At 45.5% G+C, this 26,705-nt stretch overlaps 1 protein-coding gene across 1 annotated transcript in view; it reads left to right on the forward strand.

Annotated features, from left to right (window-relative positions):
• Positions 1-25,833, forward strand: part of LOC139333477 (glutamate receptor ionotropic, NMDA 2D) — a 42,943-nt gene extending 17,110 nt beyond the window's left edge. The window contains exons 4-16 of the mRNA XM_070965921.1: positions 184-450; positions 3,681-4,009; positions 5,191-5,305; positions 10,383-10,588; positions 11,103-11,271; positions 12,732-12,885; positions 13,364-13,489; positions 14,333-14,562; positions 14,918-15,078; positions 17,013-17,082; positions 17,177-17,294; positions 21,399-21,634; positions 22,503-25,833. Coding sequence (XP_070822022.1) covers positions 184-450; positions 3,681-4,009; positions 5,191-5,305; positions 10,383-10,588; positions 11,103-11,271; positions 12,732-12,885; positions 13,364-13,489; positions 14,333-14,562; positions 14,918-15,078; positions 17,013-17,082; positions 17,177-17,294; positions 21,399-21,634; positions 22,503-25,691 — 5,370 coding nt within the window. The 3' untranslated portion in view covers positions 25,692-25,833. The remainder of the gene's footprint in view (positions 1-183; positions 451-3,680; positions 4,010-5,190; positions 5,306-10,382; positions 10,589-11,102; positions 11,272-12,731; positions 12,886-13,363; positions 13,490-14,332; positions 14,563-14,917; positions 15,079-17,012; positions 17,083-17,176; positions 17,295-21,398; positions 21,635-22,502) is intronic.
• Positions 25,834-26,705: the final 872 nt, after the last annotated feature.

A 26,705-nucleotide genomic window follows, 5' to 3' on the forward strand; every position in this document is an offset into this window, starting at 1 on the left:
CGATGCCTCGATGTTGTGCATAAAGATGGAGCAGTCCAGAGAGTTGTAGTTCTTTGTAGTGAAATGCTGTCTGTTACTTGCTCACTGTATTGTAGCTGCATTTTAGACACAGAACAACCACAGAGGATCCATTTTTACAGTGAGATTTTAAACCACATCTGCTGCTCTCTTCCCCCAAATCAGGAATCAGGTTCCATCTTTCTCCAGTTCAGCTCCTCTACTGCCCTCCAATTAGAGGTCATCTTTGAGGTGCTGGAGGAGTATGACTGGACAGCCTTTTCTGTGGTGTCCACACGTCACCATGGCTACCAGGACTTCCTGTCTGTGGTGGAGGGCCTGACGGACGGCTCGTTCATCGGCTGGGAGAAGAAGAGTGTGGTGATCCTGAACGTGACCGACGACCCTGGGGGGGCACGCACGCGCAGGCTGCTGAAGGAGAACGAGGCGCAGGTGAGACAGGGGGGAGGGAGGGGGGAAAGGGGGGAGGAAAGGGGAGGAAGTGCTGCGAGTATCATTGGGGGCCCCCTTTCTGACAGGTGGCTTCCCAGCTTTTTCCTTCCTTCTTCGTCTCTCCCTCTGTCCCTCCACATCTCTCTCCCCCCTCTCTCCTCTATCCCTCTGTTCTTCTCTTCCCATACGTGAAGGCATAAACAGTTCAACGGTACAACAAAAACCACCAGTCAGTCTGATTTGCTGGCTGGTAATCGTGAGGCACTATATGAAGAGTTATGTGCAAAGTGCTAAAGAAGCTAACGTCGTAACAGTTTTCCCCTTGTTTCACCTTTCACCAAGTCTGAAAAAACATCTTGTTTCAAACTGTCTGATGGTGTCACGCGTACAGTAGTATAGATTCTGTATCAGCTGTGTCAGCTCTTCACTGAAGACACTGTAAATTATGTTTACACCGAGGTACATAGTCATGGATTTCATGCACATTTAAAAAAATGTAGCTTGACTTGGTTGGTGTCTTTGGACACTCTGAGATCTCACCTAGAATTAAAAATGAAAGTCTGTGGGTTTGAACAGTGTTTGGCTGCACAATTTGAGGTAGTAATGACAGACTTTATACCCGAACATCACCTTATCTAATTCATGATTCCAACCTAATTTCTCCTGTTCCTTCGCTCTATCTTTATTCAATTTTATTTTAACGTCATTCCAGTCACCTTCTCTCTAATCATGTACATACAGTTGGTAAGTGCATCAGTCTTTTCTCTGGTATTTTGACAGTATAATAAACACTCCCCCTACATTTCAACTTCACATTGACTCATTAATGAGCAGAATGACTTGTGGTTTTGGCTTGTACCTCTGGTGTGTTCCATTCCTTCATACTCTATGCCTGCTACCTCTCCTACTTCACTTCCTTGCTCATTCTTCCCTCCCTTTCCTCACTTCTTTCAAACTTCCATTCTCATTTCCCTTGCTCTTCTTTATCTCCACACTTCCTTTACCATTTATTTTACCCTCAAACCCTTTCTTTGACCCTATGATCCTCCTGTTCAGTGTTTTCCACTCATCTCCATGCTCTTACTCCACTCTCCCCTTCCCCCTCTGCCTCCCCTCCTGCATTTCTTTGCCTGGAGACAAGCTCACTCTCCTCTGCTGCTTTCCTGTTCATCACTGTATGGCTATCTTTCATTCCTCCAGTCCATTCGTCCATCTCTCTCGCTGCACGTCTTTCCAGCCACAGACTCTGCTCTCCATTGGCTCGGTTTAGTCTGGGTCTCAATGTCATCGCTAATGTCCCAGCATGGTCACTGCAGCTCTGCGTGTGTGCGCGACTGTGTGTGTTTGTGTCTGCAGGGCGTGCATGTGTATTGGATTCCTTAGACTCCACTCTGCTAGTGTCACTGTTAATATAACATACTGCCTGCAGCGGGTTGCCTATGTACGCAGTGCTTGCTTTTTAACCCTCTTGCTTTTCCACAACGACGCCCCCCTTCTTTTAGCGTTTCTCTACTGCAGGGCTAATAAATGCTTTGGATTGCTTAGTGATGCTGTGTATGTTTGCAGTACATGCTCTCTCTTTCTTTCTTTCTCTCTCTCTTTGCCACATATATGGTTATGTCTACATTATAGATGGCCTGATGCAGGTCTCTGGGTCAATTTCTACTCAGATCTCTCACTGGCTGTCTTTTGTTCCATTCCTCTTTCAGCTTCTGCCTTGTCAGTATTTCTTCTGCTCTCTTTCTTTCTCTGTTGTATGTTCCTCTCTTTCTCCATTTCCCGTCTTTAGATATTGTGTGTGTCTGTTTATAACTCTGATTCTCTTCCTTCCCTCCTTAATTTAGTCTCCCTCTCTGTCTGTCACCCACTTTCTCTCTCCTTCCTCCTCTCCCTCTGTCACTCTCATTCCCTGCCTAATTCACTGGAGGTTTATTGGCATACAGGCAGGATTGTTTTGCCAAGCCATTACAGTTCAAAATTCAATGAAGGCGCAATTCTCAAAATGTGCTCTCAGTCTGTTTCCCTGACTCCCCCACCCCCCTTCCATGAAACAGTTGTCTTTCTCTTTCTTGTCCTTCGATTCCCCTTTGTCTTTTGTCTTCACTCTTATTTTTATGTACTTCTTTAATTTTAAATGCTCTCACTCTTTCTTTATGTAGTATTTGTCAGCATTTAACCCCCACCCCCTCCTGCTGCTCAGCTCAGCTCTAGCTTCCTCTTGTCGATCCCCTCCTTCTCTCTCCATTTCCCCTCTAACCCCTTAAAACCCTCTTTGGTCAATTTCTAACCCCCCTCCCCTCTCTCCTCCCCCTCCTTACCTCAGCATTTGCAGCAGAGAGCCCATCCTTTGTCACTGCTCTGTCTTTCGATGTAGAATTTCTCTCTCTTTAATGTTTTCTTCTCTCCTTCTCCCCAGCCTCACTCCATCATCCCACCCAGTCTTTCGCAAAATATCTCTTATCTCTCCAGGCCCTGATTTCACCAAAACATGTCATCCTTTGCTTTTCTCCCCCCCCCCTTCTGTTCTCCAAGGAGTGACTTTTCTGTTTTCCCACATCTGATTCCTTCCCTCCATCCGTTCGTTTTGCCCCCCTCCATCTCCTGTTATCTCCAGGTCTTTTCTCCACCCTGCTTTTAATAACACATGTCAGAGTTTAACCTCTTCCCTCTGGTTTTCCCTAAGGTGTGTTTGGTCTTTAACCGCCCTCCCCTTCCTGAGCATCCCCGCCTCTTCCTCTCTATTCCTCTGCTCTACCACTTACAGTTGTTTCATTTTCGCCTTGTTTTATTCCCATTTTCATTATTCATAACTGTAACTTGTTTCATCAGGGCCAAGCTCATTAAGCGCTGACCCCCATTGCCTCCTGCACCTCCTGGTTAGCACACATCACATTTAGTCATGCAGTCTTCCCTCTTTCTGGTTTGTCTGCTTCTCCTTCAGAATCGTACGTACGCCCAACTCCCATGAACCTTATCACATCAGCTTACAGCTATCTCTCCTCTTACCTCCCCCAGCACCCATGTTTTTTCTTGATATGGCCTTTTCTATCTAACCTCCTCCCTTCCTGTTCAGGTGCACCTCTGCTCCAGCTCTATCTTTCTCCCCTTACCTCTCCCACCCTCTGTCTCTCTCCACGTCTCCCCTGTCCCCTCCTTATCTCACTAGCGTGTATGTGTGTGTGTGTCTCCCCTCGTCCCTGTTCCCTCCCTGCCTTCCTACTGTCCTCCAGGTACGTTTGCTGTACTGCTCCCAGGAGGAGGCCGAGGTGGTCTTCCGAGCTGCCTGGGCCGCCGGTCAGGCCGGAGCCTCGCACATGTGGTTTGCTGTGGGGCCAGCTCTCTCAGGTTTGGGCATGGAGAGCCTGCCCCGGGCTCTGTTTGCCGTGCGGCCCCAGGGCTGGAGGGACGAACCTCGCCGGAGGATTGCTCGGGGTGTGTCTGTGCTGACTCATGGGGCAGTCGCAACGCGCAAAGATTACGGGACCACGGGTGGGCCGAACTTTGTCACCAACTGCATGACAGATGCCAATCAGACCCAGAGACTGCGGGGCAGGATGAGGTGAGAGGGAGATGAGAGGAAAGAGGAAACACTCTAAAGGGAGAATGTGAGGAGGGAAATGTAAGGTCTGGGCTAAGTGCAAGGCAGTTGGCAGGCTCCAGACAAAATATGTGAAAAAGGAAAAGAAAAAGAAGAAAAGGCATAAGATGTATTCTATGAAATGAGTTGGTTCAGTGGCAGAATGAGCTGGAAGGTATATGGGTGGAGTTGGTAGATTCAGTGTCAGAGAGCAGGCACAGAGGGGATATCTGAATTTGGAGCTGGCTATCATCCATGCAAAATAGATGTTGTTGGTGCGTGTAGTTGTGAGTTGGCAAAATTACCCCAGCATCTGTAGCAAGCGGACCATGTCTCATGTATATTAATAAGCCGGCTTTAATATATTCCTCGTAGGCTGTGCAAACAGGCAGCGGCACACTCTAACAGGTAGCCCAAGTGGTTCTGGTTATCATCTTGATTCATTTTTAACGCCAGTCATTCTTGATCCACATATACACACACCACACACACATTATTGAATAGAGAGACTACTCCGAGTTTGTTCAGTGTGTAAATGAGCCAAACATGTAATTAATGAGTTTATTTGCAGTAATTTTTGTAAATGAAGCACAGCACAGTGTGGCAATTAAAGGGGAAATGATTAATGGATTCTTCCTTCTTTATATGTCCATGAACAGAGGGGGAAGATGTTTTCATTTCCATTTTTTTTGCACTGCTACCTGCTGTTCACTGTCTGTAACTACAAGCTGTTGTTCCATATGAAGCTTTCTGTCATGTGAAGAGAAAAAGCTTTCAGGTTTTGTGTTTTGAAGCCAGCAAGATGACACGAGGAGACAATTAAAGCGGCTGTCCTGTGTGATTATCAGACAAACTATAGAGCTTGCAGCCGATGCAGAAAGCAGCAGTTGTTTGACTTCAAAGGTCCTGACAATTCTGTGCGTCTGATCATTTGTCTGTAGATTTGATTAACAGACAGCCCTCACTGTCACCATACAGGTGCTGTGACTTAGTTTCAAATAGGAAGAGAATAGGGCAGGCTTACTGTTGCATCAAAAGCAGCCTTATGATTTCTATTTTCTCCTCATCTCCTCCAAGAAAACATTAGTTAATTTATGAATATTATGTGTTTTTTGCCGTTTAGTTACTGTCTGCCTCCTTTGTCTTTATCCATCGCCATGCAGGTATTTCAGCAACATCACGCTTGGTGGTCGGGACTATTCCTTCAATAGTGATGGCTACCTGGCCAACCCCTTCCTGGATGTAATTTCCTGGACACCTGGACGTGGATGGGAAGATGTAAGGACATGACATCAGTTCTTTATGTCCAATCATGTGCTCTGAGTGTCACTCTAGAAGAGAAAATGGCATGTTTTCTGTTGAACCACACGATACACTTGATTGTATATTATTTTGTTGTCTCCAAAGACTGTTTCAATCAAGGGATTCTTGAGAAACTGAAATTTTGTCCTCTCAGAACAACTGCAAGGACAAAAGTGCCATGAAATCCAGGTTTTGTGCTGATTGGAGCAACACATTGGAGTCCTATTCTCTTCATGTGAGCTAGAGGAGCAGATCTTTGCTGCATTGACATCTGAAATAAGAACATAAACGTGACTGTGAGGATAGCTTGGTCACATGGGTTCATTTTCATGTAAAGTTCACTCTGGCTATCAGCGCCCCAGGCAGAGGAGCTGGCTGTTGGCTGGCAGCTGGCTGACAACTGACCATTTGACAGTGCTTTGTGTGATCTTCCTGTTGAGTTTCTGGCTTTCTGTGTGCTGAAACAACAGTCAAGTGACAGAAATCCAATCATTACAATTTTGATTAAGTGTGGTAACTATGAAAGTATTCTCTGTTTCCAGCTTCTAAAATGTGAGGTTTTTGGACTTTATGTCATTATAAATTGAACGTCTTTGGGTTTTGGGTCATTGGTCTGCGATGGCCTCTGAGGAACTGTGATGGATGTTTAAAAAAAAATTAAAGGATAGGGTCACATATTTTCAAGTCTGCCTAAATACAATATGCGGATGTGCGTATCTTTACAGAAATGCTGCTTTCTGTAATTTTCCCTCTTCTCCTTTTTACTTGTGAAGCAATTCCTTCCTAGTGTGATTTCACAGTAAGAGACAGAGGACAAAATCCACAACCCTAGTTTTGTGCAAAAATGCATTTTTAAGTTAAGGTCAAGCTAACAGAGGCTTCAGCAGTCGGTGTCATCCAAATTAAGAGGGGTGATCCTTTGAAGTAACAGTCTCTTTCGCAGAAAATTCCCCCTTTGTAATTTCCTGAGCAGCGTTAACTTGCTGAGATGCAGCAGAGGGATAGTAACACAAAAGGGAATTTTGAACAAAAAGACACAAACATTCCCACTCAGTTTAACGAACTCAGACTGTTGAAGCTTCACATAGCTTTGCCTGAATTGTGGAGGACGTCTCTACACAAAATGAGGGCTGTGGATTTTGCCCCTCATCTTTTACATCATTGGAGTGGCGCTAAGAAGAGATACTTCAAGGGCAGTATGGAGAGTAGGGATCTCTTTAGTCTTTAAATGTACAAATGGGTCTGAGAGAATTGCATTTAGACAGACTTAAAAAATGTGAACCTATCCTTGAATCGATAATGAAAATAATCAATTGTTGCAGCCCTGCAGTCGTACACATCTACTCATACATTTCGTGCTTCGCCATTTTGCTGAAAGCAATGTTCTGATGTTGCTCTGATCAATAGTTGGTGATTTGTTCTTACTTGCTGCCTGCGTTTTCAGGTCTTTAAATATAAAATGAAATGCAGATTTAAATAGTGCTGAATTCTGGGTGTCATTACCATCTGGTTGTAGACTCCCCATTGTTTTGTGTGTTTGAGTGTCTTGTCTACACACTGCATGCTCGTCTACCAAGCACCAGTACCCCTGGCATGTCATGCATATTCTATAAAGCTGTGGTTTGTTCAGAAATCCTTAATACGAAGGCTTGTCACCTGTTGGAGATGTTTTCCCTTTAATACGCCGGGATTTTACCCTTGTCAGTGTCAGAAGAGAGAGCGATGCTCATTTTCTCGACCACACACCGGCACCTCAACACCGCACTGTACATGCATAAAGACACACAGCACACTCAGAACATATACTCTGCAAGTGAACATAATCACAAACACCGCACAAATACAAATACCGATGAACCCACACAAGCCTCCACACACAGAAGCACAAACACACACATTGGTGGTTCTCAGCCTCCTGCTGGTTTTAACAGCCCACCAGAGTCCAGTCTCAGCGTGTTGTAACATGCTGACTCCTGCCATATCCCTCAAATCCCTTTCAATTAGAAGCTCCTGCGCTGGTCCTTCGACTCTGTGCAAACCCAGGGTACGAAACCCGCCCACATACACACGCACATGCTTAGAACTTACACACAGACATCCACATGTGTGTGCACACAAATGAGGGCACATACTGTATGCTTACACACATATGCTTACACCCTTCTTGCATAAACCCTATTGCATACACACACACAATCCCACAATGAGGATAAGACGCCTGTATCTGCCTATTATGCACATCCACGCTGTTGGCTCTCCCTGAATATTTAATGTTCTCTTTACAATGACTGCACCATTACCTAGAGCCCGGGAGCACCGAGCTTAGCTTACTGAAACACTGCAGACTAGTACTGAAGGTTGTCCAGCATTAGCATGGCTTGTTTCAGCTACAGACAAGCACACAGACCAAGATGTTCCAGGATATTACTGGTATTTAATGAACATTTATTAACGCCACTCACAGCTGCTAAAGGATAACATTTTGGTTTAAAGTAGTTCCCAGTCCTCAAACTTTTCCTCCAAACCAGAATATTTTCTCTGCCACAAAATATTTCAGCAATTTGAGAAGTCTGAAGTGGTGTTTCTTTGTTGTTCTTTTTCTGACGTGTGTGTGTGTGTGTGTGTGTGTGTGTGTGTGTGTGTGTGTGTTTTTCTGGGTGTTTGTCTGGTAGAGAGTAGTGTGTTCTCCTGTAAGCTCTGTCTGTTTCCTGTCTGTGTTCCCTGAGTGTGTTTTGATTGAATGTCTGTTGAGGAGCTGCGGTCGAAGTGCAGCCGAAATACTGTCATTGTTGCCACCTCCTCCTCTTCTCTCTGCCAGCACTTGCATTACACAGGCATGCAGGCTGCACAAAGCTGCCGAACTTTACTGTACTGGCCTGCTTAAGCACTCACATTCTCATCTGTGTATGTATATATATACATGTCTGTGTATGTTGACTGTATATCTTCATGTATTTATGTATGCATGAGCATACAGTATGAATGCACACCTCAGCTACACTTGTCATGACACTTAGACAAGACTTTTATCAGGTGATCATGCCAACATGTGTCAAGTGTTGCTGCAAGAGGAAGGTTCACACACAAACAAGAAAGATACTGCACTGAATCTTCTTGGGTGTGGCTCTGCCTTGTTAACTTTCATAAATCTGGATATTCCAGGCACCAGCATTTGACACATCCAGAGTACATATGAACAATGCAAAGAGAAGGGGGAAACAATGACACAGCCAAAGGGATGCTTGACAGACATTTTCAGGTCAGCAGTGGACACAGAACAATGTGGTCTCACAGCGAACAGATTTTAAAAGTCATACTGAATTGACATCTGTAGCCATCCGTCCACTTGCTGCACATGTGATTTTTCATTGTGTAAATGCTTCTGAAAATGCATTTTGACCAGAGGTTGTCAGATAAAAATAATTCAATCAAACCAAGTCAAATCAAACAGTAACTATGGTTCCAGAATATTCAACAGCCTAGAGGTTAGAAATATGGATTTCTGCTTGTCACAGAAACACCTCTGTCACCATAGCTCCTCCAATAAAGCCCATTGTTTGTGTAAGCATGAACCTGTGAGTTTCTGGCTTTCGTCCTACTCAAAGCCATTATATGGAAAATATAATCATTTTGTTTGATGTCTGGTTTGACACTAAAAACAAACTTATCTGGCTAACCACTGCAAAGCCATCAATCAGTGTAGCCTTTGCATATGCACCAATGTGTCAGGTAATTGCTCCCAACCCACATAATAATGAATATTCAGGGACCGGTGTTCTGAAAAAGAGCGAGTGGGCACAATAACTAGCATAATACCTGTACAACATAATACTAAACATTACCATAGCCCTGCAGTAAATACAACCTTTAAGTTTTTATTGAGACTGTCGGGGAGATGTGCGTTTGTGATACAGTACTGTACAATGTATTTTGTGATTTATGTGCGAGGAAGGACAAAATGAAGCAGTCTAATACAATGATGATTGCAGGGCAATTATATCGAAATGTATTATGTTGTACAGGTGTTAATGTTGTTGTGTTCTCCCTGTCTGTCTGACAAAGTAAATTATTATTCTATTTAATTGATTATTTGTTTATTTAAATTGAATTTAGAGTGGCTCCTTAACAGGAAACAATGATTTTATGGCTGATGTCATATCCTTATGCCATACCTGTGTCATTCTAAAATATATGATCAATATAGTATTTAAGCCTGCCTGCAACAGCTTTAGTTTTAGGAGGAAAATTGATTACCATAATACAAAACACTCCAATTTAAGCCTATATGTGTAAATTACTATTTTTCTCTTCTTTCGCTGGTTTGACATTTAGTTGTACATTAGCAGCGCAAGCCGCGGCACGTGCATGGCACACGCAGTCCTTTGTCCAAAAGGAGGTGTGCTACTAAAGGCCTTAACACACATAACTCAAATAAGTAAATAATTTTGTTAGCTGTTGAACTGTTGACTAACGTTAGCTAGCTATTTGGTATTTTGCCAGCATATGGCTAATATGAGGTAAGTTAGCTAACATGGGAGGATGGTTTGAATGGGTCAGGAGTTGGTTGATATGAGAAGTTGTCGGGTGTTTGATAATTCTGTATGTTGTAAAAATGCTGGCGTGTGTTAATTATTAATAATAATTAATTATTGTTATTATCGTAATGTATAATGTAGTGTAAAGCAGCAGTGCTTTAAAGTCAATTCTATAGCTTAGTGGAAGCCAGTGTAAGGACTTCTGCCTCAGCTAAATTTCAGACAGAAGTGGAACTTGTAACATGCAGATGTGATTATTCCATGTATTACTCCTTATACAAATAATGAAATGATGAAATACCTTTAGACAATGCAAGTGTGAGTAGACTTATGTCTTCTTGTCAATAGCTTTGTTCTGTGAGGTTATTTAGGTTAACTGTTTTTTTGTTTTTTTGTTTTTTTAAATCATTTTAAACAAAGGTGGCATCCATTAAAACGAAGAAATTCTGCTTGCGGTAGAAATTTGTGGGATTGTGTGCTCCACCTCTCTCCAACGTTTCTCTGGTCTGTTCCCCCAGGTAGGCTGGTGGGAGAACGGTGTGCTGAGGCTTCGGTACCCAGCCTGGTCCCGCTATGGGCCATTCCTCAAACCACCTGATGATGCCCAGCACCTGCGTGTTGTCACACTGGAGGAAAGGCCATTTGTCATTGTGGAGCTGGCAGACCCTGCATCCGGGACCTGCATCCGTGACTCAGTGCCCTGCAGACGACCCCTTAATGCCAGGTTTGATTACTTTGGATTTAAGACCCCCCCCCATTTAAATTGATATGTTTTATGTAGAATTTCATGTTATTGGTATATTCCATATAATAATGTTTCACCTAAAACTACAATTTCCACAATGATAAACATGAAAGTCAGTTGAAAAAAGAGGAAGTGTAGCTCTGTTATGAATGGAGTTTCAAAGCTCTTGTGATGCTATCCAATTGAGGAGACATCAATCACCTATCAAAACTGTGGTCTCTTCACTTCCTGACCATAATCAATAACAGACTGCTCTCCCGAGGATCAGTGGAATGACTCAGGGGTCTGGAATCAGATATGACCACAGTGGAGCTTTATGGTTCATCAGCCTCTGAAGGGATGACAGCAGCTATCCTACACTAGTCGATCAAACCTGTCACCAAGGACTGGCCACAGTATTCCTTCTGTGACCATTTCCTTTCCTTCCCTTTCCTTTCCTTTCCTTACATTGATTTTTTTTACTTCTTATTTCTCCTCTGTGACTCTTTCACAGTGCCATCCATGAGGGTGTGGCCCCCATGAAGCAGTGCTGCAAGGGCTTCTGCATCGACATCCTCAAGAGATTAGCCAAGATTGTCGGCTTCACCTATGACCTTTACTTAGTGACCAATGGGAAACATGGGAAGAAAATTGATGGGGTTTGGAACGGCATGATTGGAGAGGCAAGTCTTTGTTTGCTTGTGTGTGTGTGTGTGTGTGTGTGTGTGTGTGTGTGTGTGCGTGTGCGTGTGAGTGCCTGTCGTTCTGCCTGTCTGCCTTTGTGAGCAATGTGTTCTCAGTGTCGGTCCCATGTCACTTGTGTATGTATGAAAAGCGTGTGTGTGTGTGTGTCAGAGTCTATATTTGTGTTCCCGCATATTTTGTGTTGCATTTTCAGTTGACAAGGCGCACAGTAGCATTCCTCAGCCTGTGCTCCTGCATCCTGGGTGACCAGTTAAACGCTATGTGGTACATTAATCGCTGTGAGAGTTATGGCCGCTTAACTACAGCGAGCAATCAGACAGCTGCCATTTATTACACACACACACACACACACACACACACACACGGACATTCTCACACACACGCAGGCACACAAATGTGCAGCAAATACACTGTACTGGAGGGCAAAAAATGCTAAGTTACATAAATTAGATGGACATGCATGATAGATAAGATATGCGGTGAGCACACTCTCCTGCAAACACTTCCTTACAGTATGTTTATCTGCAGAGACACATCCTTGTACACACAAAACACATAGGAGCACAGCCACGCGCACTGTCAGACACCCCCTGGCTAGCTGCGATTAGTCCTTGATGTTTTCTTGGCAACACTCACTGAGGTTCATGATCCCCCATCAAGAAAGACACAGAGATGTTGGCAAAAAAAACAAAAACAAAAAACAGACACACACAAACAGACGAGCAGGCACACATGCTCACACACTTACTTAGATCGATATGGGGGCTGCTGCTTCATTGAAGCACCCCGCTGTTTCTGTCTTTGTCCCAGATGCAACTTGCCAAACGCCAGTTGTCACAGGTTCCAAAGCTGTTCCATCCGTGCTCTATCATTTTATAACTTGAGCCCAGGCCAGAGCTGTCTGTCGAATCTATTTTCACATGCAAAAGGCCAAGCGAATTTTGTTTTCTCAAACTAATGTCTGTCTTTTGATCAGATGTTCCAAAGCCTGCCATTCTTTGATCAGGTAATCCAGAGACTTGGCAGAGTTGAGGGGAGGGTACTTTGCTTTCCGCTTCGCTTCATTTTTCTGCTGATTTGCTCTGAAGAGCGGATGTGCCATGTCTAATGTAGATTAACATTTCACTTGTACAATCAGCAGACACAGCGGTTTTCAGGTTTTTCTAGGTGGTGGCAGGAAGGAGACGGGCCTTAGCTCATTTTGTATGCTAAAGAGATGCACAGGAGACACGTGTTCAGTATTTGTACCAGACAGAATCTTTGGCCTTTCCCAGCCAAGCACATTTGAGAACATACAAAGGGTCAGGGTGAAGGAAAGTCACTGTCTCACCTGGAAACAGCGTTTGTGGACCATAAAAGATTGGCTTTGTCTATCTACAACCACTGCATTAATTATTAATTAGATTTCTGTCTCACCGCTGATTCATGTCCTCTTTAGGTGGTGTACAAGCGAGCGGACATGGCCATTGGCTCGCTGACTATCAATGAGGAGAGGTCAGAGGTCGTGGATTTCTCTGTCCCTTTTGTGGAGACGGGCATCAGTGTAATGGTCTCTCGTAGCAACGGAACTGTATCTCCATCTGCTTTCTTAGGTAAAAGACTCTATTCATGTGAGGTGGTTAGCTGATGTACAGAATCTAATCTAATTGTAAAGTGTTGAGTTTGCATAAAAAGCCTCTTTGGCTGCTGGTCCTTACATCTAGATTAGCCGTTACTTCTTAGCTGCTCGTGTCTTTCCAACTTATAGTTTCACTCTGTCAGCAAACTCAAGGCTCCAGCGGGAGAGCAGTGTTATTGGCCTATAGACTGCATTGAGATGATTGTAAAAAAGGGAAACAGTGTTTATGGACTTCTGGAGAATATGCTCGGAAGGTTTCTATTTTAACTGCATACAAGGCTCTATCTGTGTATATAGTACATAATATGCCAGCTTTTTAAAACTTTCTTGCCCTTCTATTGATAACAATAATTATACTGCTAATAGTAATGATTTAATAATGCACTACAAAGATGTTTGATAGGCCCTTATTGTATGTGTTTATTTAAATCGTCTTTTGTTTCCCTGCAAAGAGCCCTACAGTCCGGCGGTGTGGGTGATGATGTTCGTCATGTGCCTGACCGTGGTGGCTGTGACCGTCTTCATTTTTGAGTTCTTCAGCCCTGTGGGCTACAACCGCAGTCTCCAGACTGGCAAAAGTGAGTGATGGGTCTAAGCTATCTGTCTTTTCCAGCCTGATAGATGGGTCTGTGTACTGTCCATCGCGGTTGCAGCAAATGGACAAACACTCATGGAATATGGTTAAAAATGGCCAAAGTCCAAATGATTTTCTAGTGTGATAATGAACTTTTTGGTTTCTATTCTGTCATATTCAAAATGCGCTGCCCTGAATCCTTAACTATGAGTATAGTGAAGAGGAAATTATACCTAAAGTATGTTGAACTGCATCCAAGTATTCTCGATATTGAAGCAGCCATTTATTATTCAACAGCATAGTTTGTACCCCTGTGATATTCAGTATGCCTGATGCCTCGGTCCAATACCCAACCCGACTCGCCTCTTTTACTGCATGATTGCTGTGCTCTACATAATTTTACCTCTCTGTCATCCTCAGATATATCCCTCTCATTCACTCTCATCTCTCTCCTTCCTCCCTCCTTTACTCCTGTCGTATAAAGGCAGGAATGTTTGAGCCCTTTGAATGGTGATTTGCACCATGTGGTTTAATTATTTGTAAGATCACGTAGCAGCTGAACTGAAAGCTGCCATCCTTGAAACGTATAGTCACTGCCTTATGAGGTTCAGTGTCAGAAAGCCTGCTAGGTATTTTCATATATAGTAAACCCATTTTACAGATCATTCAGGGAACTTTAATTTGAATCGTCTGCTTCATCTGCAGTCAGACGCTGCTGAATACACTTTGTGCCGTGTACTGGCTGGACCGCTGTCTAGAAAAAAAAGTTCAATGTCATAACCACTTATTACACTCTAAAGTCCTACTCTTTTTCTCCTTCTTTTGCCCTCGTCATCATTTTTGCCAGAGGCTGGAGGCTCTACTTTCACGATAGGAAAGTCTGTATGGCTTTTGTGGGCCATTGTCTTCAACAACTCTGTGCCGGTGGAGAACCCCAGAGGAACCACCAGCAAGATCATGGTGCTGATCTGGGCCTTCTTTGCTGTCATCTTTCTGGCTTCCTACACTGCTAACCTGGCCGCCTTCATGATCCAGGAGGAGTACATTGACACAGTGTCAGGCCTCTCGGACAAGAAGGTACCTTATTGCTTGAATACTGATTAAGCAGGGAAAGCAGAAGGAGAATTAAAGTCTTACAGTGAGCCAAATCCCGTGCATTTGAATGTTAAATTGATTAAAGCACAGGAATTTAGAAATGAATAAAATCTCATTTAACATAACTCAATTACCACAGTTCTTGAATACTTAAAAGACAGTTCTAAATGCTACTTTAAGTCCACAGGCTGCTCTCTTTTCAAAGATTTGATTTGTGCACGGAGTGTTGTAAGTTAGACTGGGAAGTGGACAGAAATAGGTCAGACAGATTGGTGCACAGCCTGGTGTGTCTCATGCCCCTTCCGTCTCCCTCCCTCGCCTCCCTTTGCTCCGCTAGTTTCAGCATCCCGAGGAGCAGTACCCACCTCTGAAGTTTGGCACAGTGCCCAACGGGAGCACAGAAAAAAACATCCGCTCCAACTACCCAGACATGCACCAGTACATGGGAAAATACAACCAGAGAGGAGTGGAGGACGCCATTCTGAACCTCAAGACTGGGTCTGTCTGCTACAACATGAGTTGGTTCACATTTACATGTATCCTGCTAGGTCTTTGTCTCCCTCCTTGTCTTGCTTTATTTTTTCAGTGATTCCATTCAAGCATGCTTTGCAGATTATCGTTTATCAAGCAAGTTGTTCAAATTGTTCAAACTTTCCTCTGGCAAATATAAAACTATATTGTTGTTTGCTTGCAACCAAAATTTTTTTGGCCTGGATAGGCTTACATGACACTGTACAACAACAACACACATGTGACAAATTATTTATTACAGATCCGTACATTTAAAAAGAAAATATTTCAAAAGACCCAATTAACATAACAAAGTTGCTCTCCTTTGAAGGATTCGAGATCTGCTATCTTAGCAACCATACAGCCACAGCGAATCACTTCCTAGGTCACTGTACAAGGCGATGGAAGGTGGTGATGAAAATACATTTGTCAAATAAATGATCACATTGGTTTGTGTGTATGATTAGATTTAAATAATTAAAAAGTGGAATTAGCTGCTGTTCTATGTGTCTCCAAGAAAATCGCCATCTGCTGCCATTTAGATAAGTTGCTAGTAAATGTGGTGCCACTAAATGGTCAAAAGAAACTAAAACTCTGACTACTGGCCCCATTACAATCAGATCTCCATATTGATTGGCAGTACAGTCTCGCCACAGAGCCCATTCTGTGACTATTTTGAAGCGATTGTATCACACAAGCCGCAAGATAATGTTGTTCGGTTGTCATCGAGTGGGAGATGTTGAAATTGCCATTCCTCTTAGCACTTGAGGGATTTCTGGTCTACAGTAGGGGTTTACCTTGGAAACAATAGTTGACAATACAATCTCTAATCTCTCTAATCTAATGAAAGTTCACCAAAAATATATGGTTGTTATATTATTTTGGTTTTGGATGGAATCATACCTGCTGCCTTTTTTTTTGTGATTTTTGTGATACTCTCACCCTCGCAGTCACAGTCCATCATACGCACTGACATTCTTTTCAACTCAGACTAACATTTCACATCTTTTGTCACATTTCCTGCTTTCCTGCACAGATTCTCTCACCTTTTACTCTCTCTCTCTCTCTCTCTCTCTCTCTCTCTCTCCACCTTCACCGCTTCACCCACCCACACAGTGCAAGCACCGTTTCCCTCTTCACTTTCTAGTAGAATCTCTATCACCCGTCATGTGTTGGATAATCCCAGTTTACTTTATCCTAAGCCTCTGTCATCGTTTCTCCCTCCCCATTGCCTTGACACCACAATTATAACTCAGTGTAAACGTGCACAAAAATGAGAAACTTTTGCTTTTCTCCTGCTGTCTTTTTTCTCATCCTTGGTGCTGATCTTTCCCTTGCTGTCACTCCTCATCTGCCCTCTTATCTTTCCATTTGTCTCTTTCCTCCTTCTCTTTTTTGGTCCATTCTTTCCTTCCTTCCCAGTGTGCTTTCTCCGTGTGTCTGTATTTAAACTTTATAATCCTCATCACTCTCTGGCTCTATCCCATGTCTTTTCCCCCTGAAGTGTGTAAATCTTTCCCCCCTCTCTCTCTCCCTGTCACTGCGCTCTTCGCATCGTATAAATCCCCTTCCTCCTCCTCCCCTCTGCCTCCTCCACCACCTTCCCGCTCCCTCTTACTCACACATCTTTCCCTGATCTCTGCCTTATTTTATTCTCCTTGTGTTTTCACTCTTTCCGCCAAGCCTGCTTTACAATTCCACCCTTCCTCCCTTTTCTTGTTACGATTTAACTTTTCATGCCCTCTCTATCATTCTGCGTGCCTGTCTGCTGTATATTTTTGCACCCCAACTCTCTTCTCAGGTATGTCGCAGAGATCCACCTTTATACCTCCTCCCCTCCCCTGCCTCAGCCAGTCTCTCCTTCCCTCTGCTCCCTCTCTCCCATTTAATGATGAATGAATTCTCCCTTGATCCCTTTACAGGAAACTGGATGCTTTTATTTATGATGCTGCAGTATTGAACTATATGGCCAGGAAGGACGAAGGTTGTAAGGTGAGGACTAACTCGTGCAGGCACACACTAGAGTCAACATATATGTTTGCTTCTTGGTCATTTTTTCAATATGTGTACATTGTCCTTTTCCAAGGTGATGACCATAGGCTCGGGGAAGGTTTTTGCCACCACAGGCTACGGTATCGCCCTGCACAAAAACTCACGCTGGAAACGTCCTCTTGACCTGGCCTTGCTGCAGCTGGTGGGAGATGGTAAGAACTGCGGGGAGGGGAGGGTAGAGAAGAAAATAATTAGGACAATGGAGGGGCAAAGGTAAGGTTATGGGTAAAATGACAGGACAGAGAAACAAGCGACAGAGAAACACGAGGGTGGGGGGGTGGATGGAGGACACAGGGGGTAGATGAATGAGAGGATGTTGAGTAGCGGATGCGGGAATATAAGGTGTGAAGAGACTGTTGGCTGTGAGGTGTTTTGATTGTGACAGAGGGAATAGTGGTGTGTAGGAGAGGGCTGATGGTGCTAGTAAAGAGGTCTTTGGGTCCTTTTGTTGGCTACAAGGGAAGAGGGGAAATAAAAGGGGAGGTGGGAACAAGAGGAATATCAATTGTTCGTTTCAAGAACTGGAGAAATGACTTGATTCTGTTGGTGAAAGTGCACCTGGCCCTCCGCTGTTTTCACTCCTCTCAATCTCTTTCACTCTCTTTCCCTTTTTCCTGCTCGGGTGGGTAAAAGAAAAAAGGATTTACTTGTGTGAGTCAGTGTTGTAAAAAAGGATCATCACAACTTGTGCGGTGACAGATTTACACTCATTACAGATTAGCTGAGACTGACACAGAAAGTGAGGAAGTGTGAAGAAAAAAGCCCACAGAGAAACACCTGAAAATACCCTGAATATGAGATGTGGAAAGGGTGCACTGGAGCATAAAGAGGTATAGAAAACAGATCAGATAATTGAATAATAGATAGCTGTACGAACATTATTAGTATGCTGTTTGTCTGCTGCACACACTTGTGTCTAAGATTAATCCATGGGAGGATGGTTACTTGTTTGACAGAGAGAATCTGTTTTTAGCAGTAGTCGTCAGTACACTAATGCTTGATTGTCATTTTACACAGTCCGCCACACGCATTTATTGTCTCAATCTAATACTGCTTGTTTGGCTTTTCCTCGTGTTTTAAATCAGCTTTGCTTATGGCGTGGCGGACAAAGCCCTTTAGCTGTTTCTGGCACGCAGACAGTTTAGCTGCTTACACACTGATAATGGCAATTTGGTGCCAAGATCTATTAAATAAGACTGGCGTCTGGAGCTGAATAGCTGGACCTGGGAAAGGATGTACGTGTGTGCAGGAATAACAGAGACAGCATTGACATGCTATGTCTGTTGTTTCTTTTAATACTTGATATATGCCCTTGTCCTTGCTCCTGTTTTGTGTACCAGAAGCCCTTAACATCAGCGGTGTACCCAGGATGGATCTAGTTACAGGGTGGTGTTGAATGCTGAGGGTTCTAGTTGTAGGCAGGCATTATTGGAGTGGATTACTAAGGAAGAGGATTAGTTTGTTTGGATGTGGTGGGAGGGAGTGGGGGGCTCACATTCAGTGTGCCCTCAAAGGCTGCATCGCAACAATCGCCCTGCGGCTCAAGGACTCGGCATCACACCTTCAGCTGTGCTAAATCATGTCACAGTAATATATCATTATTGTCCCCTGCTGTGTTGTGTCATATCATTTTACAACTGCATTAGACGATGGAGGGGCACTAGAGAAGTCCACCATAGCTTTGTCCAAAGTCCATTGTTCTCCTTGTTGCTGCCTCTGGTGATTCATACCACAGCTTGAAGACATGGTCCACTGATTTCACTACAACTTGTTTCCCGATAAAGGAAAAACTGCTGAGTAGCAAGATTTCCTTTTTCCTTCTTATCAGGTCCTCTTCTATTTTTCGCATAGTATCAGGATTTTGATTCCAAGAATATATTATTCAGTGAGTAGATATTAAAAAAAATGTGAGAAGCTGGATTTGGAGCTCTTGGCTGGCAGGGTGTCTTTTCAGAAATCTCACAATGAATGCAGAGAGGTTTGTCATGTTGTGATAAAAGCACAGGATTGCACGGGTCATGGTTTACTGCTCAACAACTGTGGAGCTCAGCGTCTCTGGACATGTCTGGCATCATGCCACATCTGGCAACTGCAAAATCCAATAACATGCACACAGACACTTGCAAACTGACATATGCAAACACGCGTACACACACACACACACACACACACACACACACACACACACACACACAAAGACACACAGATACAGTTTCCTTTATTAAATAATGTCTTTGTGGTGCATGCCAGCTCCGTGTTTGCAGTGTGCCAGCTCTACCTGACCTGACCTGCCAGGAACGACAGAGGTGGAGTGTGGATTTGACACACCTGTCAGATTTGGCAGGCCTGAGCTGGCTGCGACTGAGAGGTAGAGACAACTGCCATCACAAAGGTCTAAGGGAGGGAAGAAACAGGCGCAGTGAGAAAGAGTCAGATTGTGAAGGAGGGAGACGAAGCAGCACAAGATGAATCACTGGAAGTCAAATGGCAGGAAAGCCAGGAGATGAGACTTAGAGCTTAGAGAGAGGATTCGACTGGGGCTTGTGAAGTAGAGGACAGACATGAGACTAGCTGTTTATCTGTACCCTTCACTAAGACACTTGCTGTTTTCACATCAGGCAGCTGTTTGGACACACAGCTTCTACTGAAGGTCAATGACACCGTTAAATCCTCTTCAGTGGGGCTATACTCACCTTTGTGTCTTGGAATGTACCTATGTGCGATGAGTGAATCTGAGACCGGGAGTTGTTACCTGAGTCTGCCAGTGGGTTGCAGTAGCACCGTGTCCATCTGTTGCTGTAGCTGGAGGCCACGGCTGATTGGTTAATGATGTTCTACAGGAGACACATTAGCCAGATCACACAGATGACTGAGTCGGCTTCATCTAAGCTATGCAAGCACAGCTAATGATGGCACAAATGAAAAGCTTCAGCTTGAGTTTTCACAGAGCAGTGTAGTGTTGCAAGTGGATGCGTGACTTGTCAGCTTTTAAAGCCTGCTGTAGTCTTTTGAGTTGAGATAGTTCAGAAACTGTAATATGCAGTAAAATGCAACCTTCAGACCTGGTTATTGCAGCGCTGCCCACCCTGTCGTTGCTATTAGTGTAACAGAAAGCCCTCATTACGAGTTCTGCTGGATAATTCACCTCTTTAATTCCATCATGAATCACACGCTGCATCTTTTGGCTGTCCATCACTATGGTTACACCAGCAACCCCTGCAGCCAATCACAGGTTTGGCAGGGCAGCTTGGACTCATTAGGCCAGTGAGATCAGAAATGAAAAGGCAGGGTAGTGGGTGAAGTGGTCTTGCCTGGTTTGTGGTAGGTTAACAGATGAGAATCTTGAATCCTCCAGAGCTTACCACCTTGATGGAGATTCGAACCATCCCTCCAGCACAATTAAATGATTATGATCTTCTCCTCTGTCTCTGTCCCTTCCTATTGGTTCTCTCTCTCTTCATGTTTTTCCCTCTTTTCCTCTCCTCTCATCCTCTTCAACTGAAGAGTGTTCCTGCTGTTTGTCATAATGACACAATCTCAGCCTCTCGTCCTCCATCTCTTCATTCCTTGTTCCAGCTCCCTCTAACTCTCTCTGTCTCTGTGTCTGTCTCATTTCCCCTGACGCGTTCGTGGACAGAGACAGAATGCCGCTTCCTCTCTCTTTGTAAAATTTTCTTCCCAACTCTCTCATTACCTCTCTCCCTCTCTTCCATGCTTGTTCAACCTATCCGACCTCCTCACTGTGGCTCCTGGTCTCCCTTTCTCCTCCTCTTCTCATTTACTCTCAGTTACAATGTTGAGATTAGGTTGTCGGTGCCATTTTACCTCTCAAGGCTACTTCATTGTTTTGGACTCTCTCTATCTCTGTCTCAGTCTCCGTTCTCTTTGTTACTTCAGACACAGTGCTGCTTTTTGTATAACTGAACTTTGACCTTGACGAGTCACCTTCAATAATGGCCCAACAGCAAGCAATACTCTAGACCTGAACTTTAGTGCTTATTATTAGCCTTGCTGTCCCCCTGTGCGTGCCTTCTATCTATCTATCTATCTATCTATCTATCTATCTATCTATCTATCTATCTATCTATCTATCTATCTATCTATCTATCTATCTATCTATCTATCTATCTATCTATCTATCTATCTATCTAGAAATAATCCTTCCATTTTCTTTTTTTCTTTTCTCCCCTCTACTTTTACCTCCTTTTAACCGTATCCCCTTCCCTTTTCCTTCTCCCCACCTGTCCCCTTTCCAGATGAGATTGAGATGCTGGAGCGCCTCTGGCTGTCCGGTATCTGCCATAATGACAAAATTGAGGTGATGAGCAGTAAACTGGATATTGACAACATGGCCGGGGTATTCTACATGCTGCTGGTAGCTATGGGTCTCAGTCTGCTGGTATTTGCCTGGGAACACTTGGTCTACTGGAAGCTACGCCACTGTATGGCCACCAGTTCTGGCAAATTGGACTTTCTGCTGGCAATCAGCAGGGTAAGTCTTTCTGTCTGTCTGTGCGTGTTGTGCTTTTCAGCACTGGCACATTAAATGTATAGTTTTGCAGAAATTCTGGAATGTATTTTATTGCCTCAAAAAATATTCATCCACATTTCCACTGCTAATTCTTTAACCGCCCTCATAATTTAGCGCACTAAAACTATGCTACAGTATAACATGATTGGAATCAAAATGCTGTGCATGCAACCATATGCACACATGTCTAAAGTAAGCATGTGTGCTCCTGCCTGTGTGTATGCCCTTATCTGTTACTGAGTGTTAGAAAGTGTGAGGTCTGGGGTCAATTCAATTCCACTCAGTCAATTCGGGAGATTAATTGAAATTCAATTCCGCTCACACCCTGGATATCCTGTTCCTTTGACAGTGACCTTGACAGAACTAACCCACACCATATGCATGTGATTATTGTAGCTACACTGATAATAATGTGTCCTTTTTCGCTGCTGTGGTTGTAATTTATGCATTAACGCGTGTTTGCAATTTCATTAGCCAAACAATGCACAACTGCACTATAAATAGGAATGGATGTTTATCTGAAAAACAGCAATCTTGCATTTCTTTTGGAAGCTAGGATTTATTTTGATTGCTGTTTTATGATTTCCATTCTCATTCACTCCCCTTTCTCTGGCTCTCTGTCTCTGTGTCTCATGCACATGCAATAATACAACGTCTTTTGTACATGTGTAGCATTATATCTGCAGTCTGTTGCATTTGTACACATCTATAATGTTACATGTATTACATTTTATATTACATTTAAATGCTGTTCATTTTATATCCATTTCATGTCGCTTTGTGAATAAATGCAGACTCTATGTTTCTGACTTGTGCTCTCTTTTCTTAGGGCATGTACAGCTGCTGTAGTTTTGAGGATGAAACAGCACCAGGTGGAGCTAAAGCTTTGCCTACTCATCATCATACTGCAATGGTTACTGTCCCATCCCAGCCACATGTTGTCTCAACGTCTATGACCAGTCCAGCCATTGCCATGACGCAACAGCAGCAACCACCACAACAGCAGCAACCGCAGCCCGTCTACAAAACACCTCTACCGGGCTCTCCTCCCACCGTGGTGCATTCTGGGACAGCATTGGGTCCCTCCAACACCCCCATTGCTGGTGCACCCCTCCCTTGCTCCACCTTCCTGCCCCGGCCAGACCGCAGACTGGCTGTGGTGGATCGCTGGAGGCTGCCCAAATCTGCTACAGCCACTAACCCAATGGCTGTAAGGGGGGCCATCACAGACATGGGACCCTTTGCTCAGAAAGTCCCACCAAACTGGGTTTCAACTGCTGGAGGGGGTGGGGGACTTGATGGTTATAAGAGATACTATGGTCCCATTGACCCTGAGGGACTGGGGCCCTGCATGGAGCAGCAGGCAGGGTCCCAGACCCCCAAGACTATGCCCAGGGGCCACCCCCAGCCCCCTCCAGCCAGTGTGGCCTTCTACTCAGAGAAGGGCATGGACCACGGGGTTGGGAAGAGGGTGGTGGGAGGTGGCAGCGGAGGTCAGGGGAAAGGGGCCGTTAAACCTCTGGGCACTCCCAGACTGCCTCCTAAGAGTCAGGCCCCTCTGCCTCCTACACCCCCACTGCCACACCCCTCTCCCCCTCTCCCCTCATCCTTCTGGAGGAAGCGCAGGCCCAAGAAGCCCAAAGAGCCTGGAGGGCCATTATACGAGAACATTCTGCCCCTGGGGCGGAGGGGAGGAGCACGAGATGGAGTGAGGGAGGGTGGAGGGAGGAGGGCACGCCCCCTCTCTCCCCCGCTCTCACTTCCAGTGCCAGTACCCCTCAGCCCCTCTTACACCCCTCCTTCTCCCTCAGCATCCTTGCACTATACGTCCTCGTCCTCTTCGTCGACCACCTCATCTACATCCACGTCTTCATCTGCCTCATCCTCTCGGTCCACCTCTCCCACCTACTCTTACAGCTCCTCCAGGAGCACACGAGACAGGACTGGAGGAATAGATGGAGAGGATGATGATGACGATGAGGAGCTGACGGAAGAGTCGAGCCTCCTCCTTGGCAGGGGGAGGGAGAGGGAACGCTCAATCATCCGGCCTCGTTCCCTCAGCCACGGGCGCCTGCCTCCACCCATACCTCCCAGGAAACCACGCACATCCTGGGGTGACAGAGAAAGGGAACGAGAGAGGGAAAGAGGGGGAAGCCAACTGTCTCAGCTCCAAGAGTGGTGGGCAAGCTGGAGTGAGCGAGAGAGGAGTGGAGCAGGTGGAGATGCTGAGAGGCAAAAAAGGGAAAAGAAGAGGAGAAAAGAGAAGGAGAAAGAGAAGAAGAAAAAGAAAAAGAACAAAAAGAGGAAAAAGAGGGAAGAAAGGGAAAGAGAGAGAGAGAGAGAAAGGAAGCGGCGAAAGGTGAAAAAGAAGAAGAAGAAGGCACTTAAGACAAAGAAAAGAAAGAAATCAACTGGGGGAAGACGATCTGAGCCAGAGGAGGGAGATGTAGAGCCAGACAGGGAAGGAGAGGCAGAAGGAGAGAGGGAAGGAGGAATACAAGACTACTCTTCCTTCTCTGCCCAGTATCGGAGCACATTTGGGGAGAAGAGCCGGGATTCATGGGAAGGGGACCGGGAGAGAGGTAGGAGAGAAGGAGGAGATGAGGGCAATGATAGGGAACAGGAGGACAGGAACAGGGAGAGGCGTCCCAAATCCTCACGCTCTCATTCCAGACATCATACCCCCAATAAGCGCTACCCAAACCTCAACAAACTCCCTGCATCAGTCAAATTTTGGGTGAATGGAAGAGGAGACGATTCTAATACTCCTCCAACATCCCTGCACCCGCTCCTTCCATCCTCCAAGCGGAGAAGAAGTGGAGGGATGGACAGAGAAGACAGTGGTAGACTTGGAGAGCGGCGTCCTTTGTTAATGCATTATGAAAAAGAGAAAGCACAGACAAGAGAAGGGCTATCCTTCCATGAGTGGGACTCTGAGGATGACGACGATGATGACGATGAGGAAGAGGAAGTGAGGGAACGGGTAGAGGAGAGAGGAAGGAGAGCAGGAAGGGGGGCAGTGTCCGAGTCAGAGAGGGACAGGGTCAGGGCAGAGGACAGTTATTCAGATGAGGGCTCATCAGGGGAGTTTGGACGGTTTGAAAGATATTGGGAAGGAGGTGCAGGGGGTAGCAGCAGTGGAATAGGGGGCATAGGTGGAGGAGGGTGGTTCTTTGGCACCTACCCCTCCAGAGAGAAAGGGGGCAGCATCAACAGTCGGGATGATTCCTTACTAGGAACTCGAGCAGAGGGATGGTTCGGTGCTGATTTCTGGGGTTCAGGGCCAGGAGTAGGTTGGGGGTCAGGAGGAGGGAGCGGAGGGCTTGGCACACAGTGGCCTCCACCACCCGCAGCCTTCCCTCCTCCTAGGAGATACTGGTCTATGGACAAGATCCCTGTGAAGGGAGACAAAAAATGGAAGAGTGGAGGAGGGAAGAGCAAGGGGCGAGCTAGGGACAGAGGGGAAGAAGCAGGACGGGCCACCATGTGTTCTTGCAGCCTTTACCCCCAACCCCATCCTTACCCACATCCCCACAGCCGCTCGCATGCCTCCCACTCAAAGAGAGGAGCCACGGCGCTTTCCCATAGCCAGGAAGAGCTTCTCCCCCACTGCCACAGCTTCAGCGGGGGTTCTCGCCCCAAGCCTCTGCCCCCCAAACCAGATCCCAGTCAGGCCAAATCAGGCAGCCAATCTAACCTCAGCCTCAGCACACAGCCCACAGACCATCCACCGCAGCCCTCACCATCACCACCCCAGCAGCCGTCCATGTCTCCAACCGCCCTCCCAATGCCCATCCCACCTCCGCCCTCCTCATCCTCCGTCTCACCACCAGCAGGGGTCGGGATGGCCGGCCAGGGCCAGGCTCAGGCTTCGGCCAGTGCCAAACTCCAGTATCAGAGACTGCGCTCGGTGCCACAGCCACGGAGGTTTTACTCCCCCCACCTGCCACTCAAAGCCAAGAGTCTGTGCTCACGCCGAGGGTCGGCCCACTTCTCCAGCCTGGAGAGTGAGGTATGACAGGGGGAGAGGAGAGAGGGAGACGTGGGAGCGAGCACCACTGCTATTGAGAACCGCGGTGCCATGGCAGCTGGAGCCAGGGATGACACCAGAGATATGGCTGCCTTGTTGACCATAGGTAATCAATTAGCTACCATCACTGCAGGCACTGATATGGACAGTAGTTCTACTGCCAACACTACTCTGTGTGAGAGCAACACTACCCCCTCCCGCTCCATTGTACGCGTTCTAGTGAGGGCGACAGTGAGACGCCACACCAGGGTGAGCTACGTCCGTTTGGATGGTTCCCATGACGACGTGAGTGAAGGCGAGACTGCATCACCGGGGACTGCAGCTCCTGAACTTCTTCTCCGCTCAGAATTGAGCTTTGTGATGTCATCTTCGGTTGTCCTCCCCTCCCCGAGTCACAACTATGGATAAGAGTAGTCTCCAACCTGTGAGTAATGATGTCATATTTGTACACACAGACACACACACATGCACGAGCAGACACACACAAACACACACACAGATATATGCTCAAAACGTCTCCCTCCCTCTGGCTTTGTGAACACACCTCTTTGGGATGTGGAGAGACCCACCCTCTCCCAAAAAAGACCAGTGTTTGGTCAAAAGACTCTGGCTCCCTGTCCTCATTGACCGTTGGCTTTTGAGCTCAATTGGTGGACTGCTTCTTGGTGTTGGAGAGACTGTCCCCTCTTCTTCCCTTTTGTAAATCGGTTGATATGAAAAGCAATGCAGTCAGCTCTGTCATGCACTCTGTCTGCCTGATCACCTTTCACTGGACAGTGAGGACAGTGCTGTTTATTTGCCCACAGTGACCTCATGACACCATCAGACCCATCTAGCTCTACCCCAGGACCATCTACGTGATGTCATGTTTTACTAGAAACACTTTTAACCAATCAGATTGAACAGGAGCCACTTCTCCTCCTCCCTGTCGGAGCTTGTCATGTCACCTCTGGTCCAACCAGAGCTCGAACACAGTTGAGTATCAAAGTATTTGAACAACAA

The sequence above is a fragment of the Chaetodon trifascialis genome, chromosome 7, assembly GCF_039877785.1.
Source record: "Chaetodon trifascialis isolate fChaTrf1 chromosome 7, fChaTrf1.hap1, whole genome shotgun sequence".
Classification (NCBI taxonomy): Eukaryota; Metazoa; Chordata; class Actinopteri; order Chaetodontiformes; family Chaetodontidae; genus Chaetodon; species Chaetodon trifascialis.